General features: G+C 27.1%; 2 protein-coding genes across 4 annotated transcripts; one reads left to right on the forward strand and one right to left on the reverse strand.

Moving 5' to 3' along the window:
- Positions 1-540: 540 nt before the first annotated feature.
- On the reverse strand, positions 541-3,473 carry Gale (UDP-galactose 4'-epimerase). Of its 3 annotated transcripts, XM_035093500.1 has the most exons (9): positions 3,207-3,221; positions 2,789-2,902; positions 2,400-2,650; positions 2,014-2,181; positions 1,800-1,918; positions 1,441-1,731; positions 1,195-1,375; positions 849-1,133; positions 541-696 (listed from the first exon to the last, which is right to left on the reverse strand). In XM_035093500.1, exons 4-9 carry the CDS (start codon positions 2,138-2,140, stop codon positions 632-634), a joined length of 1,068 nt encoding a protein of 355 aa, XP_034949391.1. In that variant the 5' UTR covers positions 2,141-2,181; positions 2,400-2,650; positions 2,789-2,902; positions 3,207-3,221; the 3' UTR covers positions 541-631. The 3 variants fall into 3 exon arrangements, with proteins under 3 accessions (XP_034949391.1, XP_034949392.1, XP_034949390.1); XM_035093501.1 differs by lacking the exons at positions 2,789-2,902; positions 3,207-3,221 and adding an exon at positions 3,340-3,473; XM_035093499.1 differs by lacking the exon at positions 3,207-3,221 and having other exon boundaries at positions 2,789-3,109.
- A 57-nt stretch (positions 3,474-3,530) lies between these two features.
- LOC118073170 (uncharacterized) lies at positions 3,531-15,614 on the forward strand. The gene is given in 16 exon segments (XM_035093498.1): positions 3,531-3,953; positions 5,443-5,623; positions 5,719-5,866; positions 5,929-6,223; positions 6,287-6,625; positions 6,723-6,895; positions 6,969-7,102; positions 7,606-7,692; positions 8,085-8,218; positions 8,220-8,292; positions 8,597-12,124; positions 12,310-12,417; positions 12,893-13,003; positions 13,303-13,407; positions 13,797-14,006; positions 14,080-15,614. Coding segments are annotated over 15 exon segments (5,781 nt in total). The 5' UTR covers positions 3,531-3,953; positions 5,443-5,467; the 3' UTR covers positions 14,260-15,614.
- Positions 15,615-15,962: the final 348 nt, after the last annotated feature.

Here is a 15,962-nt window from a genome sequence, read left to right on the forward strand (position 1 = left end):
ACATTGTCTGAAGACGTAAAGAATCTCAAAGTAAGAGCACAATCGTTTTACTAGCAATGTTTGCTACAGCAACATAACTGGACAAACACGAGCATTGAGTAGGGGAATCCAGCCATCCAGGGGAATCAAGGGGAATTCAACGACTAGGACAAGACGATGAACTAATACCAAATAATGGAGAAATGTATATACACACTTGTGCAACAGTGTAGTTTGTACAATACAGTAAAAGTTAATAAGGAAAGAATATGAAAGAGGGAAAATCTTTCCGGTCTTTCTTTTCTACTATATAATAAGTAGGAAAAGTATAGTGAGGAAACAGTCAAAGTATATACGAGAAAAAGAATAGAATAGTGTAATATAAAAAGGATAGTAAGGAAATTAATAAAATGTATAAACTAGCATAATAAAATTTTGTTTAATTTTTAAACTTGAGTGCTACGTTAAATATTAATACTACAATTAATTATAAATAGTAAATTAAAAATAATTTTCTTTTAAGATTTCATTAATTTTTCATTTATTATTATTTGGTATTTCACATATATTATATATATTTATATATTAATTGATCAATACAATTTTTTTTTACATGAATATACAAGTTAACCATCATCAATTACAACTATCATTATTGTATTGATCCAGATTTGAATCCTTGAGGATACTTTTTTTGCCAATTCCATGTATCTTTGCCTGTGAAAATATCAAAAAATAATTCCAAGAGTTTCATTTATTTTGTAGGCCAATATTTCATTATTCATTGTTTATATTTACGTAGTTATTGTTTATGAATGTCTGAGTGATCTGTTGAATAAGAATAGATTATGGCATTGATATGAACTTACACATATCGTCGATATTTTTTGTTGAAACCCAATTTAATTCTTTATTAGCAAGTGAAGCATCTGCATAGCTTGATGATATGTCACCAGGTCTTCGTTCAACAATTTTATATGGAATTGTTTTTGATGATGCCAGTTCAAAAGCTTTGATCATTTGTAATACTGAAAAGCCTTTACCCGTACCTAAATTTACAGCCTTGAAGCCTTTTATATTCTTCGTTTTTTGGTAAATGATTGCCTTAACATGACCACTAGCTAAATCCATTATATGAATATAATCTCTTACACCTACACAAATAAAATTATATTGATAAAAATGTACAATTTATTATCTTTCCTCAAAACGTACCTGTTCCATCTGGAGTATCATAATCATTGCCATATACATGCAGCATTTCTCGTTTTCCAACAGCTACTTGAGCTATGAAAGGCATTAAATTGTTTGGAATTCCATTCGGATCTTCTCCAATTTCACCTGATGGGTGAGCACCCACTGGATTAAAATATCTTAATGATATTACTGACCAATCCTACAACAATATATATATATAAATTTATATTTTATTTTAGAAAATAAACTTAATGCAGAATTTACCGGATCAGAAGCACACAAATCTTTTAAAATTTCTTCAACGATGTATTTAGTTCTACCATAAGGATTTGTACAATTTCCAGTTTTCATATCTTCTGTTAGAGGTAGTTTTTCAGGAACACCATAAACAGTTGCACTACTTGAATAAATCAATTTTTTTACATTATTCTTTTTCATTACATTTAATAAATTTATTGTTCCTCCAACATTAGTTTTATAATATTCTAATGGTTTTTGGCATGATTCTCCAACTGCTTTTAATGCAGCAAAATGTATAATACATTCGAATTTGTACTAAAATAATAAAATTTATTCAATTATAGTTTTATATTTTTTAATAATAAATAAACCATCTTTTTTACCTTTTCAAATATTTTTTCAATTGAATTTTCATCAGTAATATCACACTCCTCAAAAATCACAGATTTATTTGCTAGTTTTTCCACTCTAATTATACATTCTGGTTTCTCCGCTTTTTCATCTAAAATAAAATATTATATGATCAATAAATGAACGTCAATTAATAACTAATATTATTAGTTTCTATATATATATTTACGTATAAAATACTCTCACCTTTATAAGCATTACCAAGATTATCAATCACTACAACTGTGAAATTATTGTTAAGAAGCTCCAGTACTGTGTGTGAACCAATATAACCAGCACCACCAGTAACCAAAATATTGCACTGATTTGCCATTACGTATAAGTGTATTTACTTAGGTAATTTTAATCAATTAACTAAATAATAAATTTTGAAATAAATTAATATTTATTATTATAATTAATTTCAAAGCATTAGTCATGAAGTGAAAATTATCGTATGATTATATGGCTATGAAAAATTTATATAGATTAATTATTAAGAATGGTTAAATCAAAAAAGTTGGTGTGAGTTAGTAAAATATCCATAATGTATTACAGAAATAATAGATAATGGAAAATTGTAATCAACTTACTAGCTTACTAATGAATAAGCTGATCGAAGCATACTAAAATGTTCATTAGTAGTATATCTAGAGTTTGACATTTTGTCGTCCGAGTTATGAAACGTGGCATAGTTCACGTGGTGTGACTGTTATCGTTATTATTGATGATGGTGTTGATAACAATATACATCTGCAGAGTTGCCAAGACAATGTTTGTATTTTGGCAACATTATTCTTTATCTTCATAATCACGTTAAGATTTATCCAATAGATTATCTATTCTGCATATAAAACATTGCACAAAAACGAATTATTATTATTAATAAACAAATACATAAACAATTGTTTTGTTAAAATAATCAAAGTTAATATTTTTATCACTAAAATGATTAGAAATTTAAATGATTAAAAGCTTTTACTAATGTTTAAAGCTCCTCAGGCAGTGTCTGGCGTTCAGAAGTCATGATTCAGCACAAGTTTACAATTTAATCTAATTTAACATAGCGGCCATGTTTCAGCATTAATCATGGCATCTGAAAGTTTGACTCCATTTAAAGGGACACTTTTTTGATGTTCATGTTTTAATGCCCTCTGATGTCAATATATAAAAATGTGTATAAAGTGACAGCAGCAGTATGGTTAATTATTTTATTATTGAAGTTTTCAGAATGATATCAGCATGATAAACCAAACAGATTACAGTTTACAGATTTAAATTTAAAAATCCAACAGTTTTAATTCAGATTTTAATGGTTGAAAAAAATTATGTTTTTTTTCTACTCTGACATCAGATGGTATTAAAAGGTTAGAATAGATAGATGGTATTAAAAGACTGACATCAGACGTAAGGAAGAGAGACGTGTCTGACTTAACCCAAAATAATAGCCTAGAAAATAAGCAGGTCGTTGCACAATTATCTATTAATTAAATAATTATCTAAAGAAGAATAACATCACAGATATTTACACACAATTAAAAGAAGATATAAAACTCCATTTTCCACATTATTCGAAATTTCAAAACAACCGATTTCAATGCCATCTTTAGTTTAAATTACTTTGTACATGCTTGGGTGTGCCCGATCTGTGATTGCATCATTTGTATAAATGTATACACACTACGATCGTAGTAAAAGTTTTACGTCGATTCGCTTCAAGTTTTCGGGTCGGTGCCATTTTCATTGTGGCGTAGGAATACTAAAAGTAGTAACGGTTTATCAACAATAATTCAAGTTCAATTTCTTATCATCGGTTTTATTAAAATCACTTGAAATTATTATTTATACATTTATTCACTCTATTAGTATAATTCCAATATGAGAAATGAAGAAAGTTTATTTTAAAATAAGATAGTTTTTTGTTTAAGAGGGGACTATTTGTTTAAAATAATATACGAATACAGGGAATGAGTAGTGAACACACAACCTGTTTAGTTTGATGTCTACAGACCATCGGTAAAATTGGAGCACAAGTTGTTTATGGTTTTAATATAAAGTATTTTATTTGTTCTTATAAATAGTGTATTTAAATCTTTTGTAACAAAATAATATATATTGTATATATGTAGTAAATACATAATTTAAAGGTATGTAAAATTTATAATAATAAGCCTTAATTTATTAATAAAGATATGAAAATAGATTCATTGATAAATTAATTGAATTAAATATGAATCTGTTCTTTATTTTCATTCATTCAATTCGTTTTTCTGTAAATGTAATTTCTAAAAAATTAAAACACTCCCACCTGTCGCGATAGGATTGGAGTTAGTTGCTAAATTTTTTTTTATTAATCATATTAATTACAACTATATTTATAAAGTTAAAATTTTATTATATTTAATTAATTTTAATGAAATTTTTGAATATTACACAAAATTTAAAAGAAAATTCTTTTGTGATTGTGACAATAATATAAATGCTATGTAGAGCATGTATAGAAAATTATGTATCTTATTTTTTAAATAATATATAATATTTTTCATAAACTGTATAATTATAAATTTGATATATTTATTTATAAGATTAAATAAATAATTATACTATTTTTGGTTACTGGTTAAAGAATGCTTCGTAAAGTCATTACAAAAATATGTGAAAACTGTACACGCCCATAGCTTCTATGTTGTTTAGAATGATGTCATAGAAAACAGATGATACTTGCAAGTTCAATTAATGAATGAATTTCGCTTTATAACTATCAATAAAATCAGCACAATTAATATTTATTTTTAATTTAAAAAATTTGAATAACTAAACAATTAAAAATTAAAAATTTCATTTAAAAATAGCAGATTACAAGTCAACTCGTACAAAGTTAGAAGACAAGCAATCCAAATAATTGCTTAATAATGTCAATTAAGTTCACTTAAATAAGATTTAAAATATACGTGCTTACAATTTTATACTCCATTCATGAGACATAAATTTTGCTATCTTTTTTACCGACATTAATTTTTATTATTTATGAGCTCATACCACAATTTTAGAAGTGAATCATTTTTTAAATTAAAAAAAGTAATATTTAAAAACAATTGGCATTTAAACAAATCAACACTCATATAATATCTAATATTTAAAAACAATAGTTGATTATTTGGATTTTAATTCATAAATTACCCGAAAATTATTTATTTTTCATGAAATATCAATTTATATTATATTTACTATTCATTTGTTTATATTTTTCAACTCTATTCCCCAAAATTTATATTTTTCTAGTACACTGTAAATAAAATTAAAAATTTACAGTGACTCAAATAATTAAATAATTTAATTTTTTTGTTGATTTGTAGTTAAATGTAGTATTGTTGAATTAAAAATTATTTATACTTGTTGAAAATAAGTATGTAGATGAACTTCAATTATTTATTATCCATTCACAATGTTAGTATACTGTATTTATAATTTGCATGCAATGTGATCTTTACAATGATATTTTTATAATAGGGATGAATTATGATATACGGACATGAAAAGTATATTCGTTATGTAGATAGCCCCTTTTAAATCACGCTATTGATATTATGTCTACTATAATACTGTAACCTAACATTTTTACAATTATTGTTGTAGAAAAAAAAAAATTTAATCATCAACAATGCCAGAACAAAAAACTACTACTGAGGCCCATAATGAAATGCCAGAAAATGGAACAGGAGTTAATTCTCCTGGTAAAGGTTTGATCATGAAGGGTAAAATGACTCTGGCTAAAATTCAACTTCTTGATGGTACGATAAAAGATTTTCAGATTGAGGTAATAAAATAAGTCAATTAACATTTAAATATTTTTATTATTTGATCAATAAATTTGTTACTTAATAATATGTTATAAATTATTTTTAATAATAGAGAAAAGCTAAAGGTCATGAACTCCTCGACAAAATTTGTGCTAGTATGAACTTATTGGAAAAGGATTATTTTGGTCTTACATATGAAGATAAATATGATTCTCGTAACTGGCTTGATCTTGAAAGAAGAATTTCCAAGTTTGTTAAAAGTAAGTCTTTATTACACAAACTTATGTACGTAATTTCTATATGTTTATATTTATGCTTACAGGTGAACCTTGGAGGTTTAATTTTGAAGTAAAATTCTATCCTCCAGACCCAGCTCAATTACAAGAAGATATCACTAGATACCAATTGTGTCTTCAAATTAGAAATGATATAATTACTGAACGTCTCGCATGTTCTTTTGTAACCCATGCTCTCTTAGGTTCCTATTTGGTACAATCAGAAATAGGAGATTATGATCCTCAAGAACATGGTAGAGATTATTTGAAAGATTTTAAATTTGCACCCAATCAGACACCTGAATTAGTAGAAAAAGTTATGGATCTTCATAAAACTCACAAGTAAGTGTAATTAATATTTACATTAGTATATAAATGATTAGTACTACAACCAATATTTTATAGGGGACAAACACCTGCAGAAGCAGAATTGCATTACCTCGAGAATGCAAAGAAACTAGCTATGTATGGTGTTGATCTTCATCCTGCTAAAGACTCTGAAGGTGTCGATATAATATTGGGAGTATGTTCATCTGGCCTTCTTGTTCATAGAGATAGACTGAGAATCAATCGATTTGCATGGCCTAAGATATTGAAAATATCATACAAACGACACAATTTTTATATTAAAATACGTCCAGGTGAATTTGAACAATATGAATCAACTATTGGCTTTAAATTAGCTAACCATAGAACTGCTAAAAAACTGTGGAAAGTATGTGTCGAACATCATACATTCTTCCGGTAAATATGAATTATTATTTATAATTTCTCAGATAAGCTCAACTTTGAATATAATATATACGTATTATTTATAATAACTATCTTTTATATCTTTTAGACTTATGAGTCCTGAACCTGTTAAAAAAGTTGGACTATTGCCACATTTAGGATCACGATTCCGATATTCTGGACGAACACACTATGAAACTAAAAGAATGCCTATTGAAAGACAGCCTCCACAATTTGAGAGAACATTAAGTGGTCGTCGTTTAACTTCTCGAAGCATGGATGGTAAAATTTTATGCCTAAAAAAAAGTCAAAAATAAATTATTCTTCATAATCGTTTGAAAAATATCATTTTTAGCATTGGGTGGAAATAGGCCTATTGAAACATATGGCTCTGAACCGAGTAAACGACATACAATGAGTTACGAACCTGAAATGATTCCTGATATGGAGCATATCGATCAAAAGCCCAGTCCAATTAAAAAAGATAAGGTAATTAAAATATTATTGAAAAATAGTATTCACTTTTACTGTTTATACTAAGATTTTTTTATAATTGACAAAATAAGAAAAGAATTAGATATTTATAAAATAATTTGATTATTAAAAATTACTTTAAATAAAATAATTGGAATACACTTTCAAATGCGGTCTACGCTTTCAAGTGTCATAACATCTGTGAGTTTGTTATTCATGTTTGTTTGATATCTATAAAATTATAGCTTTTTAAAATATTATTATCCATTATATTATGATGATGAAAGCATGTCAGTAGTAAAATAATCACTTTATTAGAACATACATTTGATCATGATCAGTGAAATTGCTCATTACATACTTTAATTTCAATATCATAGCTCAGTAGAATTTTAGATAACAATTCATGACAATTACATAATATTCAATTAGAAAGCACATTAATTTGTTAAATTAGTTAATAAATAATTATGCGCTGTTAAAATAATTAATTAACTATTAACTACTAACACCAATAGCTTACTCGTAAAACAAGCGTTGGAACTACATCAATCAGCAGTACCAGTAGTCTGGAAGGAGAATATGATGCAGAGCGGGCTGAAAAGGTAAATTTTCCTTTATATCGTCATAATGATTATGCTTATATTTTAACTTTGTCATGATCATCCTACCAATAAGCATGATACTTGAATAACAATCTTACTCCAAAAAAAACCTTTGATATTGGGAGCGCAGACCGTAAATTTTGAATACTTTTTTTTTTTATATTCTAGAAAATAATATAAATGTAAATTATTTTAATTATTTAATGAAATTATTTTATTTCTTGACCAAAAATTATGGTTTTAGTCTATCTGTATATCCATTCTTTAATTACGTCAATTTGATGTTATTTTTATAGCTATGATTTATCAATGCTTTTCAATATTTAATATTGTATTGATTTTTTGCGTGCATGTGTAGCTTTTTGATATTATTTTTTGAAATTAATTTGTAGAAACCAATTGGAGGTATTGCCGTTCTTCCATCAAGTGAGTCTAGCAAGAAAAAAAAAAAACAAAATGAACATGAAAAAGAAAATTTCAACGAATTAAATAATTCTGATAGTATCTCTAATGACATCAAGTCGTTAAAAAAAAAAAGATAAGCCTAAACAAAAAGAAAGCCCTGAAAAATCGGATAAAGATAAGAAGGAGAAAATTAAGGTAACCAACTAAGCACAATTATTAGAAATTATTTATTAGTTTATCATAATATGTTTAATTTGTGTTGCTAAATTATCTTTTAAAAGCTAGTTTTTTGACGAATCAAACATATTAGTGCATACTTCTATATTATTTTTGTAGTTATAATATACGTATAAAAATAGATGAACAATAGTATTTAAGCTATTTTTTTAATGTAAAAATATTGAAATATTAAAGAGTAAATTTTTAGTTTGTTATTGTAAAATTTTTAAATGGTATGTAATTTAGCATGTATTGCATGTTATTTTTGTTTATGATAAAGATCCCTGTTGGCGGATTCCTCTTTGGAAAACGAGATAAAGATCAAAATAAGGATAAAAAGGAAGTTCTACAAAATAAACAACTGGTAGAAAAAAGTGATGATAATAAAACAAATCACACTGATTCTCCGACTAAATCAATGTCAGACGAAAATCAATCAATTTCAAAAAAGGCTCCAGATTCACCAGCATATACCAAGACTTACGATTATGAAGAAACAGAAACATCACCAACTAAAAAACCATATACTCCATCTTTTGGTTTTTCATATAAAGATGGACCTGCTTCACCAGAATCTCAAGGTGAAAAGTCACCGCTTACAGGTAGCAAAAAAGCTACAGGATTAGCATTTAGTTATGCTCCAGGTGAAGAAAAGAAAGTTGCTGAATCAGCCGAAAAACGAAAAACTAAAGAACCAATTGATAATAAATCGGTAGGTGGTTTGAAGACTCCTGGTTTAAATTATGTTGAATCAGCCGGTCTAAAAGAACAACAAAAAATGACGTCACCGTTGAATGATAAAGCTTCAGCAGTTGCTGACTTTATAAATGAAGAAAAAAAAACTAGTACAAGCATTACACCAGGGGTTCAATTGTCGAAAGATCATCAACCAGTGAGAGAATATAAAATACTTCCGATACCCGAGAATAGCATCTTCATCGGAGGTTTAATTTATTTAAGAGATAAACCATTAGAACAAAGTTCTTTGGGACCAGATGGAAATAAAATCATTGACGGTAAATTACATGATAAAAATGACAAACTTATAAAAAAAGCTGATTTTGGTATACAAGGAGTTTATATAACTAATGGTTTAGTTACCGGCAAAGATGGAAAACCTATAAATCAACAATTTGTAGGAGTTAATTCTGATTATTTGATAAAAAATGGTCTTTTATGTAACTCATCGGGTGAATTATTAAATAAAATTTCATTAGGTCCTGAAAATTGTTTAGTAAAAGATGGAAAAATTTTGAGTAAAAATGGTAAACAAATGAATTTAAATCCGTTTGATAGTAATGGAACATTTATCAAAGATGGTTTGCTATTTTCCAATGATGGAAAACCACTTAGTCGAGGATCATATGGTATTGATGAAAATTATATTGTTGGCGGACTTGTTTGTGATAAAAATGGTAAATTAGTAAACCAAATAGCAATTTTGCCTGAAAACATTTACATAATAGATGGGTTAATTTATGATGAAGACAATAAACCTGTTTCTGGACTTCTTGGACGAGATGGAAATCACATCATTGATGGAAAAATTTATAATAAAGATAATAAATTAGTGAAATCGGAATCTTTTAACTCGGATGGATCAAATATCAAAGATGGAATGATTTTTAGTAAAGATAACAAAGTTTTAAATCAAGTTTCATTGCTCTCAAATGGAGGTACTCATTTAAAGGATGGTAAAGTAGTTGGCAAAGATGGAAAGCCTATAAAACATGCATATTTCAAAAAAGATGGTAGTTTTGTTAAAGATGGTATTATTTATGATAAAAATGGCAAACCTTTAAATCAAATTCCTCATTTACAACCTGGTGCATACATAAAAGAAGGTTTAATATATGACAAGTTTGGAAAACCACTCAATCAAGAGATTTTCAAACCTGATAACACGATTATCCGAGAAGGAACAATCTATGCTGCTAATGAGCAACCTTTAGATAACGGATTTCTCGGCCAAGATTATCTAATCAAAGATGGTTTAATATCAGGAACAGATGGAAAACTCGTTAAACAAGAACCGTTTGGGTTTAACAATCAAATAAAAAAAGGTTTGATTTTAGCTAAAAATGGTAAACCTCTAAATCAAAATTCTTTAATACCTGAAGGTCTAGTAATACGGAACGGTAAAATTTGTACTAAAGATGGAAAGCCAGTAAAAATGGCTTTTTATAAACCTGATGGTAGTTTTATAAAAGATGGTCAACTGTATGGTAAGGATGGTAAACTTCTAGATGTAAATTCTCCACTTCCAGATTCTTGTTATATTAAAAATGGAGTAATTTTTGATAGCAAAGGAAAAGCCTTTTCCTATGGGTCAGTAGTAGGCTCTGATAAATCGTATGTAGTAGCTGGTTATATTTGTGACAAGAATGGTAAACCAGTTAAAGATGGTATTTTTGGGCCAGATGGCAATAAAATAAATAACGGCCTGATAGTCGATCGTGACGGTAAACCTGTAACTCAAGATGATAAAGGACCTGACAATATTTCTATTTCCAATGGTAAAATAGTTGATTCTCAAGGCAATCCAAAAAATCAAAGCTCTCTATTACCAAACGAATGTTACGTGCAAGACGGTGTTATTTATGATAGACATCAACATCCTCTTAAACTCGGTGCATTTAATATTGATGGTTCATACATTCGTAATGGCTTAATTTATTCTTCAGATGGCTCATTGTTGAATGTTGGTGAACCATTATCTGATCAAATTTACATTGAACAAGGAAGGCTATATAACAAGAATGATAAACCGTTAAACCATGGTTCATTTGGTTGCAGTCGTTGTTGTATACAAAATGGATACATATTAGATGAAAATATGCAACCTTTAGATCATGGTGTATTTAATACGATTGGTGATTATATTAAAGACGGACGTGTGTATAACAATGGAAAACTGGTGAATCAAAAAAGTACACCACAAAATGTTACAATATTAGTAAGATATGGTTTGGTATTTAGCGAAGATGGCAAACCGATGGTATCTGGTCGTTTCGATAATAACGGTAATACCGTCAAGAATGGAAGAATATATGATTTTAATGGTAAACCATTGAATTTAAGTTCTTTAGGAAGTAATGGACAATATATAAAAGATGGTCTTATTTATGGACCTGATAATAAAGTATTGTCACAAGGATCTTTACCGCCAGAAACAAATTATATAAAAGATGGAAGAGTACATAGTGAAAATGGTCATCTATTAACTCAAGAATCTTTTGGAAATGAAGGATTTAAAGTTAAAGAAGGTATAATTATTGATAAAACAGGAAGGCCTATTAAGCAAGCATCATTTGATTCTGATGGTAATGTTGTCAAAAATGGACTTGTTTATAATACATCTGGAAAATTATATGACAGTTCTATTCCAACTAATAAAACTATTATTCGAAATGGTCTGATTTGTGATTTCAATGGTGAACCAATTACGAAAAGTTCGCTAGAATCTTTGAAAGATGTTTCTGTAAAAAATGGAAAAGTTTATGATAATAATGGAAAATTGTATAATAATCATAATTTCGGAGAAGGTTTTATTAAAGACGGTATAATTTATGATAAAAATGGCCAAAAAATGGATTCCGATCAAATATCAACATTATCAACACAATCACCAATATTAAATGCTAAAAAACCATCTATTCCTGTAAGTACTCCGACAATTGTTAAGACTACCACTAAACAATCTGTAATCAAAGATCAAGAGGGTTTAACTCAGAATATTGAAGAAAAAATCGAAGATTTAACACCAGGTGGTACAGGACAAATAACTGTAAATACCAGTATAAATAAGGTAATCACTTAATTTTATTATTATTTTTGCATTGAAAATAAATTTAAATTTTATTTTTTTATCGAGTATTTGCTTTTTACGATTCATTGTTTGTTAGTTGTTTGATGTAAATTGAAACGTATTATCAAATAATGTATTTTATATTTTATTTATCAATAAGTAGTTGTATTTGATATTGAACATAGGCAGAGACACAAGATGATGGCAGAGCTCCATACATGACTGCAACAGCTGTTACTACTCGTACAGCTACTATGCATGAAGATCTTGAAAAAAATCAAAAAACAAGTCAGGTATGTATATACTCTTATTTTAATTTATATTTTTAGTAATTCGAATGTTTAGCATGTTTATAAACTTTAGTTGATTACTAAATGATCAATCAACTCTTTCAAGTATTTTAATTAAAAAAAAGACAAAAATTCTGCAACAATGATTAGATTCTAAAAAAACTTCAGTATGATGATGAAAGATTAGGGATAGAAAACCTCAAATAATTCTTAAAAATTAGATAGTTTAAGTTTCATTCAAGGTCTCATATGATGATCATATAATTTATTAATAAAATTATAACTTCATTTTGCTCAATCGATTTAAAAGAAAAAATAAGTTTTTAAAAATATCTAGACATCGATTAATTTTACAGTATAAATGTTATCAAATAATTGTTCATTTTTTTCTGATTATTTCATTGAATTTTAAAATTTAAAAAAAACCTTACAATTTTTTTGTTATTATTTTTATTTTTATGTTTCAAAAAATTATCAGGTTGAAGAAAAAACCGTAGCTCATACTACTGCAACGAGTGCAACAAGACAAGAACAACGGGTCGTTACTCAAGAAGTGAGGACTACAAGTCATGTTCTTTCTGGAGAACAGGTGAAAATTTTATATAATATAATTTTTAAAATGTAATTATATATTTAAAGCATGATTTGATGTAACTAGTACACAGCGCTACTAAAAAAAGGTTTCATGATTCCATTTACGGTGTCATAAATTGTTTAAACTCTCTAAAATGATTAATTTACATATCATTAGACATTACGTATACTATTATTATGTTTACATAATATTTATTATAAATGTTAAAAAATTTTAATTTAATTAGTCATTATAATTCATATATTTATTGATAATTTATTTCGATTGCTTGTCTAACACATTGCATGGTATAGTTCTTTTTGAGACGACAAAGTACATCAAGTTCAAGCAGCGGTGATTCGGGTACACCCATAGATATTGATGATGAACAACATACATTCTGCAATCAGTATTACCAGGTAATTCATATTAGCCTTCATGCATAATCTTTCATTATTGTCATATTAATTTATGTTTTTATATAATATTAATGTTTCCAGAGGTGACTATTAATTATTTGTAAAATAGTAGTATTAATATTATAGTACTAAACTTATTACTAATACTTGGAAGAATAATTGTTTTTACAAGTTGATAAATATTAAATTTGTATATTATTACTTATATAATTTAAATTACATCCAACAGTGGATATCACAATAATTAAAATAGCTTATAAAAGATCATTCTCTCGTACTTTATTCGATTGAATTTTTATGAATATTTATCAATAAATATTGAAAATTTTTTCATAAGAAAAAAAGCATAATTTCTAAAAATATCTACTTTGTGTTTCTTTCAAAATTAGGGTAATGATGAATTAGTATCAACAGCAGAAAACATTTTATTATCACCCGAAACTGATAATAAAACAGTATCTACTCCAACTGTACCTCTATCAACATCTGAAACGAGAAAGGTAGCTGTTGAAAGTGAAGATGGTACGTACAGTGCAAGTGGTGAAATTGTGAGTACACAAACGATTTCCAGTAAAACTCGGACTGTCGAAACAATCACGGTTAGTTCATTGACAATAATAATGACCTTTATTATTAAAAATATTTGAATACTAATTTATATTTATTCTTTAGTACAAAACGGAAAGAGATGGAGTTGTAGAAACAAGAGTCGAACAGAAAATTACAATACAATCGGATGGTGATCCAATTGATCATGATCGTGCATTAGCTGAAGCTATTCAAGAAGCAACTGCTATGAATCCTGACATGACTGTAGAAAAAATTGAAATTCAACAACAAACAACACAATAATAATTATATTAATAAAATTAACATTACCTATAAATAGTCTATTACATACCAAGGGAAAAAGGGGATTGGTTCAAAGCTGTAGTGTAATTGTCAATCGAGTTGAAAGTGAGGATGTTCTAAATGAGGTAAATCTATAATTTGAACAAGTCTCATTCTCTTCCCTAGGTCTGTATACTATTTTTGACCATGCCTGTGCGAAAAGTTCGATAGGTCTCAAATGAAAAACAAACTTTCTACCGAGATATCAAGATAAAAAAAATAATAGTATAGTAATAAATAAGACAGGTATTAAGATATAGAAAAAAAATAATAATATAACTAATGAACTATAATTTTACGTTGTTTGACATGAAATAATTATTAATAAAATGTGTAATTAATATAATTTTCATTTTTAAAGGAATGGTATAATGACGTTACTTAGTGTTCGTACATTTTTTCGTTAATAAATAATGAGGTTGTGTTAAACGTAAAACTATTAAACAGAAATTATTTACTTTTTTCATCAATTATTAAAGATATGTCAAATAAATCGCTTAAGTTATACATAGATATATATATATATATATATATGATATGATATTAATATCATAAAATCTTATCATATGGAAATAAACATTTAAAATTTTCTGTAAGAAAATTTTTACAAAAATATCTTGATAAAAAATATTTATATCAATTAAATTTTTATGAATTCAATTAAAAAAAAATTATTGTTGAAGAATAATTGTGCAGTTGTAACTTTTGCTTGGAAATAATTTGTATGATTATCAAGTATAAAATGTATAACCAAAAGCAAACATGCATTGGTCAGCGTAAATGTCTAAATCTAGCCATAGCTTGAGTAGTCATAGTATGTATGTCTGCCACAAATATTAGTTTTTCTCAAATTGTTTTTATTACAATACTATATATATATATATTATTACTATTATTTATAACAATAAGTCTTACCATTTTCTATCTTGAATTGTGCTATTAATATTCTTGAAATTATAATGAGGTGAGAATTTTTACATTTATTATTTCATATATATTCTTCATAGTAAATTTGCTGTAATTATTTTCATGATTATATTTTTTGTAATATTTTTGTATCATGTATTTTATCATTTTTAGTACAAAAAAATTTGCAATTGATCATTATCGGTATATATTTATTACGATTTAAGAGTGAAAGATTGAATTAAGATTTTTGTACCGTAGTATCCTGATGTAAAAATTATAAAAAAAAAAAACTTATCATAAAATAATCAGAACATATAGATACTTTATAAAGAAATCTAAAACCCAATCTTGATATCTAAACAATGCAACTTTTTCTTTCCAATTTTCAAAATAATTTTTGTTCATACTAGTATTAAAGAAGCTGATAAATTCAAAACAAGTCATAAATAAATGTGAGTTTCGAAATCTATATCAATAAATATCTTTTTTTTGGATTTTAATGTGTCACAAGACGGAGTTAAAGATACCTCTTTCACTTATTTTGGATTGTATCGAGTCACCCAGACTATCTCTGAGAAAAAGCAATGTAATAATCACTGGTTGACCTTAGAACTCCTTCGGGGGTTTCCCACCATCATCAAAGGGAACACTCCGGGATATTGTCACAAGACAAAGTTACTGTCAACTATTGTCGAACTGAGAAAAAAGTTCCTTAGTTGTTTCAGTGCTTTCAGGCTTCCCACCACTGATTTTCC

Source organism: Chelonus insularis, unplaced genomic scaffold (genome assembly GCF_013357705.1).
Source record: "Chelonus insularis isolate UGA/USDA-ARS -01 unplaced genomic scaffold, ASM1335770v1 scaffold_229_pilon, whole genome shotgun sequence".
Taxonomy (NCBI): Eukaryota; Metazoa; Arthropoda; class Insecta; order Hymenoptera; family Braconidae; genus Chelonus; species Chelonus insularis.